Source organism: Heterostelium album (genome assembly GCF_000004825.1).
Source record: "Heterostelium album PN500 unplaced genomic scaffold PPL_scaffold6, whole genome shotgun sequence".
Lineage (NCBI taxonomy): Eukaryota > Evosea > Eumycetozoa > Acytosteliales > Acytosteliaceae > Heterostelium > Heterostelium album.
Window position 1 is genome coordinate 276244 of NW_008805068.1, and position 14724 is coordinate 290967.

Genomic DNA, 14724 nt, shown 5'->3' on the forward strand with positions numbered 1-14724 from the left:
TGAAAAAATGGTGTTTTTTTTTTGACTATTTTTTTTTTTTGCAAAAATTTTTTTTGAATTTTTTTTTTGCAAAACTCTTTAAAAATAGATAGAATTTGTATATAGATAAAGAAATAAAAGACAATAAACCTAACCAACCAACAAAAAACAAAACAGATAGAAAGAAACTACCTAGCTTGGAATATGTTCAAAGATTGAATAGATTGATGTTGATTTTAACGCTCAACCAAACTTTTTTTTAAAAAATTGTTTTTTTTTTTTTTTTTTAAATTAATTTTGATTTGATTTGATTGATTTGTGGTGTTAGTTTATCGCTTTCATACTTTGAAAGATGTGATAGTGGTGGTAATTAATTGTTTTTTTTTTTTTGATTGATTGATTAATTTAAGTTATATATTTAAAACTGTCTATCTATCTAAATAAAATATTCAGTTTATATACATATTATATATAGAATATTTATATTTTAAGAGAATAATACTACTATGTAAGATGGTATCGTTTTTATTTTATGTTTTTGTAGTTTGTCCAAACCTATAATTAGTTTTTTTTTTAAAAAAAACTTTCTTACTTTTTTATTTGTTTTTCTTTTTTTTTTTCTTTATATGAAGTAATCTATCTATCTGTTTTAAAAGATTTAAAATGTTATTTATTTATTTTATTAAATTAATGATTAAGTTTTAAAACCTTTTTTTTTTTTTTTTTTTTGATCATGAAACCCTCTAAACCATCTAAAATAAACTCATTCTTTGTATTATTTTGTTGTAAAAAAAAGAATCAAAATTAATATTCAAAGAATATTTTTTTTGATCAAAATTTTTTTTGTTGTAAGTGAACTCACTTCTTGCAAAACATCGAGAATAGATTTTAAAGATTGTGAGTTGTTTTTTTTGATGGAGAAACAAATAATAATAATAAATTTATTATTTATTTATTTATTTTAAATAAAAACATAAAATGAAACGCTAGAACAACTATTTTTGTCACAGGTGTCTTCAAAACTAGGTGAATCCACTAGTGACTGTACAGTTGGAAATAAAAAAAAGAACAAAAAGAAAAGCTATATGTCAATGTTGTTGTTTTTGTTGATTTTACTGCTTTTGCTTCTTGTTGGACTGTCCAAAAGTGGAAACGTCATCTGTGTAATTGTGTAAAAAGAATGATGGTTGTTGTTGTTTTTGTTTTTGTTTTCCAACAAAACAGATTCGTTGTTGTCTTTCTCTATATTCTCTTATTTCTCTCTCGTTATCACTATCTTCACTATTTACACCTATTATATTATTTAATATACATTTGTTTAAATTATTACTATTAAAACATTCATTATTTAAAAATTGACTACTGTTATTATCTACTACTATTTCTAATCTAATATTATTGTTATTGCTGCTATTGTTTTGTGAATCTAAAATTGGTGAAGATGTTAAATATTGAATATGTTGTTGTTGTTGTTGTTGTGTTTGATGACTATGATGTGGTTGTTGTTGTTTATATGATCTACTTATATACAAATGTTGTTGTTGTTGCTGATTTTGTTGTGTTGTTTGATGAGATTGTTGTATTTGGACTTGTTGTTGTTGTTGTTGTGGAGCTGGATTTGCAGTTGATTTCTGTTGTTTCTTTAATTCTTTGTTGCGACGATTACGACACTTTGGACAACTGTAGTGTAATGGATTTGGTTGAGTGTCGTCATACAAAGAGATGTCTTTGATTCCATCGCACTCGGTCATCACCCATTGACTGCAATCGTCACAACGAATCCACTCATCGCTATCACACTCCGTCGATGAATCTTTGTTCTTGTTGTACATCTTGCCACACAATGGACACTTTGGTTTCTTCATGTTCTGAAGACCACAACTATTGCAGAGAACCTCGCCACTTGGACCTTTTCGCCACTTGCATGTCGGTCCCTTTCCAGGTGTTGTCGAACCACATACACAACGATTGACTCTTGGCACCATTTGATTCTTGGTTCTCTTCTTCATCGGTTTGATCTCCTTCACTGGGATATTCTCTGACTTTTTCAGTGTTGGATCTTTCATCAGCTTCTGATGTTGTTCCAACAATAAAAATGGCTGACATGGAACATCGAATGTATTTGGTGATGGAAGTGGTGATGTAATTGGTGAAGATGGTGCTATATGATAAATTTAGTATATTAATATTATTTGTTTGTTTAACAATATTTAAATATCACCTACTTTTCAAATCACATTCTGAAGATGAATTGGGAGAAGATGGATTACAATCATCTTCATTGAAAACTTTAATGATATCATTGACTTTACTGCTTTTGCTTGGTGGAAGATAGTGTTTTCTTGGTGAGTTGTCTCTACTGCTGCTTGCACTGCTTCCACTAGGTGTGTTACAACTACTGCTATGGTTGCTCAGAGAGTATGATTGAAACTGAGAAAAAGGGATGTTTGGTATTAAATTGGATTGTGTATTGGATGAAGATGGAATGAATTGATCGAATGTATTGACTCTTTGGAAATTGAATAAAGTAGATGGAACGTTCTCGTCACCCGATGAATCCGGTGATCTTGTTATATCATTATTACACTCTGAAAAATTCTTTAAATTAATTAATTTTTCTCTGAAAACCTCCATATCTTCAAACATTTATAAATAAATAAAAAAATAAAAATAATATTAATTTTAAACAGTAATAAATAGTTATTGAAATAATTGATTTAAAAAATATATTGAAGCATATATAAATAAATAATTTAAATTTGTTATTTTGTTATTTCTTTAGTTAATAGATATATGTTAATTATTTTTGGAAAAAAAAAGAATTTGAAATGAATTTTGGTTTGTTTTAGAAATAAATAGAATATATATATATTGTTAGTTATAAAAAAAAATGGTGAAAAATGATTAGAAATTATAAATTTTATTGATTTATTACTATATTTATATAGGATTAACGATATTTAAAAATTATTCCAATAAATTGTTGATATAATGTGATATCTTTTTTAATTTTTGTTGATGATAAAATTTATTTTAATGATTTTGTTAAATAAGATGATGTCGTGTGATTGCTAGCACTTTTAGGTGTTATTTGTTAATTTGATGATTACTAATTTAAAAAAAATATACTAGTGTCCGAAAATGGAAATTTTTATCATTGGCTTTGCAATGATTTTTTTAAAAATAAAAATATGTCTTTGTTGTGTGTTTTTGTGAACTGTCGATGTGAGAGTGTGGTTGTTTTATGAACTGTCGAAACTTTATTAATTTATTATTGGTTTAGTTATTTGGAAAAGATTGATTGATGAATTGAATAAATATAATATTTGATTAAGAATAAAAATAAAAAATAATTAATTATTTAAATAAATAAATTGTTGAATAATATATAAATATATATTAATGTGTTGGATTGTATAATATTGAATTTGGTTTTTAATGAAATAAGTTTGAAGAGAAGATTGAGTTTTTAATAAAAATAAAAATTAGTAGATATATAAAAAAACTCAATTTGGAATTGCTTTTAATTGTACTATTATTATTTATTTTTTTAAATATTATTGTTATTATTGCTATTATTAATATAAATTGGAACTTTATTAAAAAAATGAATTTGATGCTTCATTTATTTATTTTCAATCCAATGTATTTTTGTATCATGAAATGAATCATTTACAAAAGATGTGTGTGTGGGGTGATATCTAAAAATCGACAAAAAAACGTTTTATTTTTGCAATGATGAAAAAACTATCAAAAGTTTTTGATTTTGCGCATGTGGGGGTGTTTTAATGTGCTCCTCGAAATCAAGGAAACATTAGGTTGTTTTGTTTATCATGACAGTAATCACTATGGTAGACGTAGATTCACACTTCAAAATATTGTCTCTTTTACACAAGAATTCGCTTTGAAACCAAGGACTATCAAAGTAGTTGCCTTTAAAACTTAGGGTATTTACTCTTAGAGAACAGAGATCACTCCAATTTCTGTTGACTCGAATCTCTAACCATACTGTGAATTTCAATGTGGTCAAATTGACATTTTAGTTTCAAAAAAGTAAATATCACCAAAAACAAAAAAAAAAACAAAGATGATTAGATTTTAGTCTTTGGGTCCATTCACTAAAAATGATACTATAATTGCCACTTTATCAATGTTTACCCATGCTTTATGATGGGTCTACATAAATTTTTATAAAACAACAAGAGATCACATTTCTGAATCCTTTTCATTTTTTTTTTAATTTCATCATATCCTGGATTTTTCAGAAATAAAATTGTGTTATTGATTTATAAAACAAGATATTTACTAATTTTAGCTCTTAGAACTCGATATTACTTTTAATAAATCATTATTTTAAATTGATTCATGGTTTGTTTGACAGTATTTTTTTAAAATTAAAAAAAAAATAACGATTTGAATAATTATTTATTATTGCAAAAAGCTTGTGTTGTTTTATAGTGTGATTGTATGGTGGATAGCGGGGCTGCTGCTGGTCTTGTTGTTAATAAATAAAAAGTTATTTTGTGCCACAGGTTGTGGCATGCCCATTCAATGGACTGTTGCAGTTGTTGGTGCCATAAGTTTTGTTATAAGTATCAATTGCTTTTTCTAGATTTGAAAGATGTAGAATACCATTCTCCTCGACCTCTTCCGGTTCGCTAGGGTCATATGGGGTGAAACTGTTGTGGTGGTTGAAAATAAAAAGCAAAGTTAGTTTTTTTGTTAATTTTAAATTTCAATACCGAAATTAAATTTGATTTGATTTGAATAGATTGGGGTTTGTTTGAGTTGGTCATCTTTAATTTTCAAGAAGTAATTGATTATTTGGTGATCTCTGACATTTCCAAGATAATCTTTCATTTTTGAAAACAATCACAAAACAACAACAAAATAAATCCAAAATAATATTATTTGATTTTGTGATGATTTTTGATTACTACTACTTACTTTGCATATTTATAAACCCATTTATCACCGATCTTTTTGAAATATTTTGGTTCCCATTCTACACCCTTCTCTTTTCTATCTTTTACACCGTTTCTCTGTTCGTTTTCCAATTTAATCTTTTCGTTGGTTGCTTCCTTTTGATCTTTCTTGATGATTGCTTGTGATACATGTGTCCAAAGTCGTTGTGATTCATTTGCTTCCTGTGTAGAGATTGGTCTGATGATTCTTGGTGTCTTTTTGGCTGTCTTGCAATCCCAAAATACCTCTGTTGTCTTTTTCTTTGTGTTTGTAATGTCGATTCTATTATCCCATTTTCCAGAGAATGAATAAAGTACTTCATCTTTTCTTTTTATCTTTCCACTCACTGTATTATATTCTCCACCAAAAAATGGCTAAAATAAATTATTTTAAAGATTTGTTAGTTTATAGTTTTTTTTTTTTATGATAATCAAATCAATAATACTTACTTTTGCTTTAAAATCCATATCAGCTCTTAAATTCGTTTGTTTACAAGATATGGTTGTGTTACCAGCAATCTCTGTTAAAAGTGTACCAAAAAGTATTCCACGTGCGAAAATGTTTGGGAAATTAAATGTGTATTCTTCGTTTCTCTCCAAGAGGTGCAATGTGATGCTTCCCTCTACCAGCACCGCCAGTGAAGCTCTCATGAGTTTCGAGCGTGGTCCAATGATTCCAGTCATGGCATAGCCATCCTTTCGATTCGAAATATATATACATGATACGGGTGGATGATGAGAGATCTGCTCTGCTATCAGATGCGCCGTTGTTCCGCTGTATTGCCACTTCGATCGGAATATCTCACCGAGGATCGGGTTGTACGGCTTCTTCACACCCTTGGGCTTATAGACGAATCCCGTCAGATACCAACGAGTTATCTGGTAGAGTCGCTCCACTGGGTCGTCGAGCTTGGCAACGCCACTAAGCTGATCGCAGTGAATCATGAAATCGCAAAACTTCTCGAGTAGCGATCTCGGCTCCAATATAAAAGTTGGTAATGGCACGCGAGACAAATCCATACCAATCTTTATCTCTGATAGTAATGATATCAAGAGATTGCGTGGTTCCTCTTCTAGAACCTCTGCATCTTCGCTTTTGATCTCCTCTGCGTCACCACCAGCACCTGTTGGTTGTTCTAATGGATCCATTGCAATATCTTTAATTTCTTCTTCTGATTGTTACTATGAATAATTATCTAAAACTACTACTACTACTACTAATTCCTCTATTCTCTTCTCTAATAATATTTGTTTGTGTATTGTTTAACTAAATTGTACAACCTGTACTTTTCTCGATTATTATGCAATTATTAACTACTCTCTTTTTTTTTGACAGTCAACTGGAATTTGAAAAAATATAATATAATTGTTGTTGTTTGTTTGTTTTATGAAAATGTGTAAATGGAGTCAACCAATTAAAATTTGTCAATCTATAATTTATAAAATGTATTCATTAGTAAATTGAAATTGAATTTATATATTATGTCATTAAATTAATTATTGTTATTGTAATGTTTGCTGTTGTTGTTATTGTTATTGTTGTTATTGTTATTTGCTAATTATATTTTGAGCAGATCTAATAAAAATGATGATGAGCAAGTAGTTCAACAAAACATACATATAACAATAATATTTTTATTTTAAAAATAGAATCAGAGGAGAGGATGAATGAGAAATAACTCTAGATTTATCTCTAACAGTCTGGAATTACAATTAGATCTATCAAAAGAAAGAATGAAATAGTGGTGTTTGTGTGTGTGTGTGATAATACAATAATGAATTATAAATTATAAAGATATTTTTGAAATCTATTAATAATTTGAAATTAAATTATTTTAATGTGATAACTAACTGAATGTTTGTTTGTTATAATGTTTGAACTAACTGATATTATTTATTAATCGAGAATAAATGTGTATATATGGTGATTGGAAATTGATTATTTGATTATTGGAATTCTAATGGTTGTTTAAACCAATCAATCAATCAAAAACATCTAACGCACATATGTCGACAGTGATTAGTATGATTATTATCTTTCTTTATCTTAATATATCTATCCACATTTACTTATTCAATGTCCAATCATCACGATTAAACTGTTTGCTTCAAAATCTATATATTTAATAAAATAAAATAAAAAACAACAAAGATAAACTATTTTGAATCAAAATTTAAACTAAACCAAAGATAGATAGGGAGTTGTTGTTGTTGTTGTTGATATGAAAGAGAATCAAGAGTTGAGTTTTAATTAATTAATGAAAATAACAATAAAAAACAAAAATAATCTGATTTTGACAGATACAATCAATACAAGTGAACAAGATATGTTGTATCAATAAATTAATAAGATGATGATGATGATGATTTGAATTGGATTCATTTGATTTACTTTTTGGACGTTATATTGAATTGAATTTGAACTTAACAAAATTAATATGTACAGTATATTTATATATATTAGAGTGGTGGAGTGCGTGAGTGATGTATCTATTTATCATTCATTCATTCATTCATTCATTAATAATTTGAGATTGAACATTATGATCTATCATAAATTTAAGAGGTGTCTGTTGAATTAGAGTATGGGGGTAGTGGTGATTTAAATTTAAAATTAATATATAAATAAATATAGTTAAAAACTTTTCAAAACACACATAAACACACTCCAACCAAACTGGATATCAACACCACACACACTAACCACACCACATATTATTGTGTTGATGGAAATAAAAACGACATTCTTATTATTTGTTATATTTAATTTAAATTGGTGAATGAATTTCTCATTTATAATTTAATTCCAATCTATTTTGTTTTATATTTCTATTTTTTGGTTGTTTGTTTGTTTGACTGACTGAAGCAGCTGCTTGTACTCTTTAAATCTGCATAATATAATGTGTTCTTCGTCGTTGTCGTCGTCTTCTTCTTCTTCATTATCAATCTGAAGATCCCAATAATCTAAGAGTTTGAACTAATCTTAATTTGTAATAAAAATTGACATTTGTTTTACTGTTTTTGCAGTTATTCGATTTTTTACTATCATTGACATAGATAGACCCTTACATACATATATTACAAAAAGTAGTTATCTATTGATTTGTAATGTATCACAAATGAGTTTGTTTTTATAATAGAATCAAATTTGATTTTGATTCGATATTTTGATATTGATATTGTATTGTATTGATTTAACAACTAAACTTGATACTCCATATATGATGTAAAGTTATGACGATGATGTTTGATGTTTGATCTTACCTAATCCTAAACTTTGCCTAAATATTGATAAATTTACTAAAATAATACAAACAATATTAATATTACTATATAAATACAAATTATTTAAGAATCTGCTGAACAATTATATAATTTTATTAGAATAAAACATAAAATGACAACAAAATGATTGCAACATTATAATTTAATATCAAAAAGACAACATTTAAAATAAGAAACAAAAAACAAGACATATTTAATTAAATTAATTCACCAACAACAACACCACCACCAACTATATTCAAAGCAAAGCATATATACATTGCAAATAATACAACGACACTCACTGCACTGCATACATATGATACAGCGATAATTATATAACATTGATAAATTTATTTCTTTTTTGTTTTTTTTTTTTAATTTTGTCGACAAAATTAACACTATATTCAAACACCACACAACAAACAACTTTTATATTTATATGTGTGTGTGAACCAACCACGCCAATGCCTGATAAAGAAGACAGATAGATAGATAATAAAGTCATGACTTTTAAAAGTTTCTTTTGAGTGTGTAATTATGTTATTGAATCGCGATCATAATTATAATTCTCTACAAGTCAGCAGCTTCACTTGTTTTTTTTTTAAAATAATCATAAAGGCAGCGCTGTATTATTGATATTTAAAAACTAGACAGGAACAGCAGACAAAAAAAAATCAACAACTTTTTTACTTACTTATTTCTCACACTTTTTGTATCTATCTATAGGTTTATCTGTTCTTGTACTTTAATAATTTAATTTATTATTAGTTGTAAACTATTCTATTTTATCTTTAAATTATAGACTCTATTTTATTTTATCTCTTAGAATTAATCCTATGTATCTATCTATAGGTGAATAAAAATTGCAAAAGGTACTGGAGGTTGTATTATTGATTATTGATTATTATTTTTTTTTTGATGTTTGTTGTCAACAAATCAATCTCTCAAATTATATTTATTTTTAAACTGGGTAGATTTATATTTGTGGGCACACTATGATAGTGTAAGTTAGTGTGTGGCACAACCACCTTTTTGGTGCACCAAAAAATCTGTTTTTTTCTTTTTTTCCTTATTTTTCAGTGCCACATACCTGTCAGTTGTATACAAAGAAAACCGATTTGTTTTTTTGTGTTTTTTCATGATTCAATTTTGCAAACAAACATTTTTTATTTTTCGATGCAAAGATAAACATGGTTGATCATCAACAAAAAAAGGAATTTATGATTTTAGATTTGTGGCGGGGTGGTGCTGGGAATGGAGTGGAGTGTGCTGGTAGTGAAATAGTTTATTATGTTTGCTTTTCGTTTCGTTTTTAAACATTATTTTTTTTTTATTTACAATTTTAATAATATTAAAATGCCATATATGCTAATCTATATATCATCATTACTTTACATCTTGATGTGTTGTATGTTGCTTTTGTTTTTGCAAAGTTTCAGATTTAGTATTGATAAATGTGGAGAGTACTCGGAGATCTAAGAGATGACGCATTGTTGGTCTGCCGTGCGGACAACACCAAGGATTGTCGAGCGTCGACAAATTATCCAATATTTTCTTCATCTCTGGCACGGTAAGTGATGTTCCCACCATAATAGACTTTCTACATGCTCTCGATGCAAACATGGCACTTACACGACTCAATCTGATATTCTCCAATCCAATCATCGCTTGATCCTTTATCAAAGTAATCAATTCATATACATCTATAACATAATCAATCAATAATGAGTTAGTCAATATCAAAGTTCACATTATTATTATTATGTTATTGATAGTTACCATCTGGACCAAACTCTGTCTTGTTACTATGTGGAAATGCAGTTAGTTTAACTTTGTACTTGGGCGGTGCAGCTTCATCGATTTGAAATTCGAAACCGTTCTTCTTGAAGATGGAGATATGATCGATGATTATTGATTCGTCGTCCACCGTTAGGTTGAATGAAATCGGTTTGATATAGGGTTGTGAGCTGATAACATGTGACTTTTGCAGTGATTCGTAGTTGTATTTCTCGTCGGCTGCATGCTGATCGATAATGAATAGGTCCATCCCCAGACGTGTAATGATGAAGCCTTTGTTGAATTGACCGATGATCGACATATCCTTGAAGTACTCTTTCTTGAAGAACCTGGTCAACTCTGACTGAGCATTCGAGTCATTATAACCGGTGGTATCATCTTTTTTCTTCCTTGGTGGGAATTCAGATACCGTTGATTTGAAACAATGTTTATCATTACATCCACCACCATTATTATGATTTTGATTTTGATTATTGTTATTGTTATTGTTATCAAAATTAATTTGTTTAACACCACAATAGTTATTATAAAGTGTATTTTGTTCATCGTATACTCCATTCCTAATGAGATAAGATTCCACAAGATTGTCAAACTTGAGTGGCAGTGTGATATCGTTGGTCTTTACATTCTTTTGTTTGAATCCTTCATCGTCTACTATGTTTCCAATGATATTATTATCATCTGTCTTTGGAAATATCAATACAGGTTTCGTTATTGGATTGTCTTTTGAATCTCTAACATTCGAAACAAAAGTAGTTCCAGGTGCAGATTGTTTTGAATTGTTATTATTTGCTGTTGTTGGGGATGTAGATGTAGGTTTTGTTCTCGTAATTGGTTTAATTATATTATTATTATTGCTATTTGAAGGTGGTAAAGCTCTCTTATTATTACTATTTATAAAATCGTCGTCTGGATAACCTTTTCCTTCTACTTCTTTTGGTTGTTTATATGAAAAATCATCATCATGTAAATTATTGGTAGTTGAGGAAGTTGTAGTTGTTGTTGTTGTTGAGGTGGTTGGTAAAGTTGTTGTTGGTTTTGTAGTTAATATATTTGTTGTTGTTGTTGTTGTTGATGATGATGATGGTGCTGTTTTAGATGATTTCTGAATGACGCTAAATGTCTGTAGTTCATTCATGTTGCTAGATGATATGTCAAAAGATGATTGTGCACTCTCCCAAGTCGATTTGAGTTTGTCTTTAACCAAATTGACCAATTGTAACTCTTTCTGTAGGAATACTTTTCGTTTGTCGGGTGTCACATTGACATCATAGGTAGTGGGATCAGCAATAACATTGAGGAATATCATTGGATAGCTGCCTTTCTTACAGAAAGTTTGATACAATCCATTGATAACTTTGGTTAGTGTGTTCATTTCAATCGGTCGTTTATTCAAGTAGACAAACTGTCGGTCTCCGCTGTTCCTCGACGCGCTGTTGCCACTCGCCGAATTGACGGACGAGCCAGCACCGCCATTGGCGCCAACCTTTGATATCAATCCTTCCACCGTGAATGTCTCGTCACTCGCAGCAAAGCTGTCGAGAACCGCCGATGTCTTTCCGCCAAACACCGCTGAGACGTTGTCGCGCAACGACGGCTTGCCCTCGGTCGACAAAACCGGGGTTCGCGGCCCCTTCGATGGCTGATGATACACCACCAGCCGAACACCAACCGAGATAACCGCATAGGTTTGCAACACCAGCTGAATCTTTGAGTATTCACGCTTGAGATTTCTCTTTAGTTCTTGGTGACGCACCGGCATCTTCCGGAATGGCGAGGTGAGCGTCACCGTCGTTCCGACTTCGCGCGCCACCGACGTCTGAGAAACGATCGCGCCATTCTGGTCGTAGATCAACTTGGTTGCAGTGGGAGCGGATGCCGCTCTCGTCACAATGGTGACATCGGCCAGTGCACACAACGAACTGAGTGCCTCGCCACGGAATCCAAAAGAGGTGACCGATTGGAGGTCGTTGAACTCCTGGATCTTCGAAGTGTGGTGTTTCAGCGTGAGTGCAGCAAAGTTGTGTGGTTCGACACCACTGCCATTATCGATGACCTCGATCGACTCCTCGCCATACTCTTTGAGACGAACCTCTATCTTTGTGGCACCGGCATCCAAGCTGTTTTCGACCAGCTCCTTGGTGGCCACCGACAAATCGAAAATCACCTGACCACTGCAAATGAGATGCACCGATTCCTTGTCGATGGCAGCGATCTTTACCGGTGGCACAGGATGAGGAATGATCGTTAATTCATCTTTATCCAAATCATTAACCAACTCTTCCGTTTGTTTAGCATCCAAAATCTGAGATGCTGTACTTATAGATGAAGTTTGACTCACTGATATTCTATCACTACTAGTATCATCTCCTTCATCCATAATTTTTAAATATATATATTATTCACAAATTAATAATCAATCTATAAAATAATAAAATATATATAAATCATAAAAATAACAATAATAATAAAAAGATAAGATATATATCTAACAACAATGTGATATTGATTTAGGCGGGTAATAAATATTACACTCTGAATTTGAAAAAAAAAAAAAAAAAAAAAAAAAAACAAAGCGGACATCAAACAATTTAGTGGAAATAGTTATTATATAATATTAAAGATAAAGATATAATAAGAATGTCAGACGATGTTGTTATGACAGATACATCTAATGATGATGATTCTAAAAAAACAACTACTACAACAGCAGCATCAACAGAAAATATAGAGAAAGAGAGTAATAATACAACAGAAACAGAGAAAGATTCATCTTTGTCGAATGAAACTGATAAAACAAAAGAATCAAATGTAGATATAGATAATAATAATAATAATAAAGAAGATTCACAATCAGTTTCAAAAAATGATAATAGTAGTAATACTACTGATACTACCACTACACAAAATGAAGCTGAAAAAAGAAAAAGAAAAAGAAATAGTAAAAGACAGTAGTTTAGATGTTGTTAAAGATGAAATTGTAGATAGTAATAAAAATAATGATAGTAGTATTAGTAATAAAGAGAATGAAAAAGATAAAGAAAAAAGAAGAAAAAGTAGAAAAAGAAGAAAAAGAAGTAAAAGATAATGAAAATAAAGAGAAGGATAGTAAAACAACGGCAACAACAGCTGCAACAACAACAACAGATAAAGATATGATGGATATTGATAGTTCATCTACAACAACAACTACTACTACTACTACTTCTACAAGTACAGCAAGTAGTAGTACTGCACCTAAAACACCAGATAATCAAATCAGTGGCGATGCAATGAATACTACTGCAGATGATCATGGTGGTAGCGGTCAAGGCAAGATTCTACCGAAAACACTGGCATCTCTCACACAGACAATACAAGATGACCAAACACCAGCATATCTTGTCTCCAATAAAGAGGATATCGATATTACACAAACCAACTTGGATGAACCAAGAGATGCCAGAGTCATCAAGAACATCCTTAAAACAATGGGTGTTCAAGCACACGATCCAAGAGTTGTCAATCAGCTATTAGAGTTTATGTTTAGTAAGTTCTACTATAATAAACAATAATCAATCAATCAATCAATCACTCACCAGCAGCAGCAGCAGAAGTTAAGTAAAGTTAAGTTAAGTTAACTAACCCAATTTATTATTTTTCACTTAGAATATGTATATGAAGTATTACAAGATTCAGTTGCATACAGTGATCACTCTGGTAGATCGGATATTGATATCTCTGACATTAGACTCTCGATTCAATCACGTGTAAACTTTTCATTTACACAACCACCACCTAGAGAAGTATGTTTATTGTTATTTAATAACATCATTAATTGTTAAATTATAATATATTAACAACACGATCGACACACGTCTCTAGTTATTATTATCTATTAGTGAAGAAAAGAATAAGATACCACTTCCACCAATTCCACAAAAGTTTGGTATATTGTTGCCACCCGATGACTATTGTCTTACCTATCCCAACTATCAGGTGGATCCACCGAAACCACCACCACCTCAACCCGTTCAACCGTTGGCACCGCAAACACAGCGTGGACACTACAACAAGAAGATACCAGAGAAGCAAATCCCAATTCGTTTGAATGTTACTCAACCACCAAGCATCATTAACCCACCCATCAACGGAAAACACCAAGATAAATAAATAATAACATTATAGAAATAAATAAAATTAAAAACTATTATAGCTCAAATTAAATGAATGTTGTTATTAATTTCCAACTTTGTTTTGTTTTATTTTCTTATGATATTCCATATAGGTCAAAGAAATGAACGAAGAATGACTCGGTATGTTCAAATATGAGTGGAGCTTTTTTGTACAACTATTTCTGATCTTGTGGAGACTGTGAACTCGACATAGAGGAATCCAGACTTCATTCCATTGAATTTGTCTTTATTGACATTCTTATTCAACTCTCTTGGGTAATGTTCAATGTTTGATGGATTTAAATAGACGACGAAATTGCGAAATTAAAACAAAGAAAACAATACAAGTTAATTGATCAAACTGTAGCTGATACTTGTCAACAGATATTTGATATAAAGTAATATTTTTAACTTGTATTTATAGTTTCGATTTTATTAATGTTCTTCTTTCTTCTATATTATAGTAATGAAGGTAGAAATAAAAGTGAAATTGATATATATGGTCTATTTGTTAAACAATAGGTTGAATATTCAGTATTTATTGCAAACGGAGGTTCGTATTG

General features: G+C 30.1%; 4 protein-coding genes across 4 annotated transcripts; 1 reads left to right on the plus strand and 3 right to left on the minus strand.

Annotated features, from left to right (window-relative positions):
* Nucleotides 1-215: 215 nt before the first annotated feature.
* Nucleotides 216-2625, minus strand: PPL_06690 (uncharacterized protein; the record flags this gene model as incomplete). Its single annotated transcript, XM_020577543.1, has 4 exons — nucleotides 216-231; nucleotides 1096-1270; nucleotides 1292-2140; nucleotides 2205-2625. The coding sequence occupies 4 exons, from the start codon at nucleotides 2623-2625 to the stop codon at nucleotides 216-218; spliced, it is 1461 nt and encodes a 486-aa protein (XP_020431991.1).
* A 904-nt stretch (nucleotides 2626-3529) lies between these two features.
* osbD (OSBP family protein) lies at nucleotides 3530-6092 on the minus strand (the record flags this gene model as incomplete). Its single annotated transcript, XM_020577544.1, has 4 exons — nucleotides 3530-3573; nucleotides 4063-4097; nucleotides 4927-5318; nucleotides 5394-6092. The coding sequence occupies 4 exons, from the start codon at nucleotides 6090-6092 to the stop codon at nucleotides 3530-3532; spliced, it is 1170 nt and encodes a 389-aa protein (XP_020431992.1).
* Nucleotides 6093-6436: 344 nt separating this feature from the next.
* pms1 (MutL DNA mismatch repair protein) lies at nucleotides 6437-12387 on the minus strand (the record flags this gene model as incomplete). The annotated part of the gene is made up of 4 exons (XM_020577545.1): nucleotides 6437-6498; nucleotides 8208-8272; nucleotides 9601-9913; nucleotides 9990-12387. 4 exons carry the CDS (start codon nucleotides 12385-12387, stop codon nucleotides 6437-6439), a joined length of 2838 nt encoding a protein of 945 aa, XP_020431993.1.
* Nucleotides 12388-12647: 260 nt separating this feature from the next.
* On the plus strand, nucleotides 12648-14159 carry taf9 (transcription initiation factor TFIID subunit; the record flags this gene model as incomplete). The annotated part of the gene is made up of 4 exons (XM_020577546.1): nucleotides 12648-12948; nucleotides 13014-13535; nucleotides 13656-13803; nucleotides 13889-14159. 4 exons carry the CDS (start codon nucleotides 12648-12650, stop codon nucleotides 14157-14159), a joined length of 1242 nt encoding a protein of 413 aa, XP_020431994.1.
* Nucleotides 14160-14724: the final 565 nt, after the last annotated feature.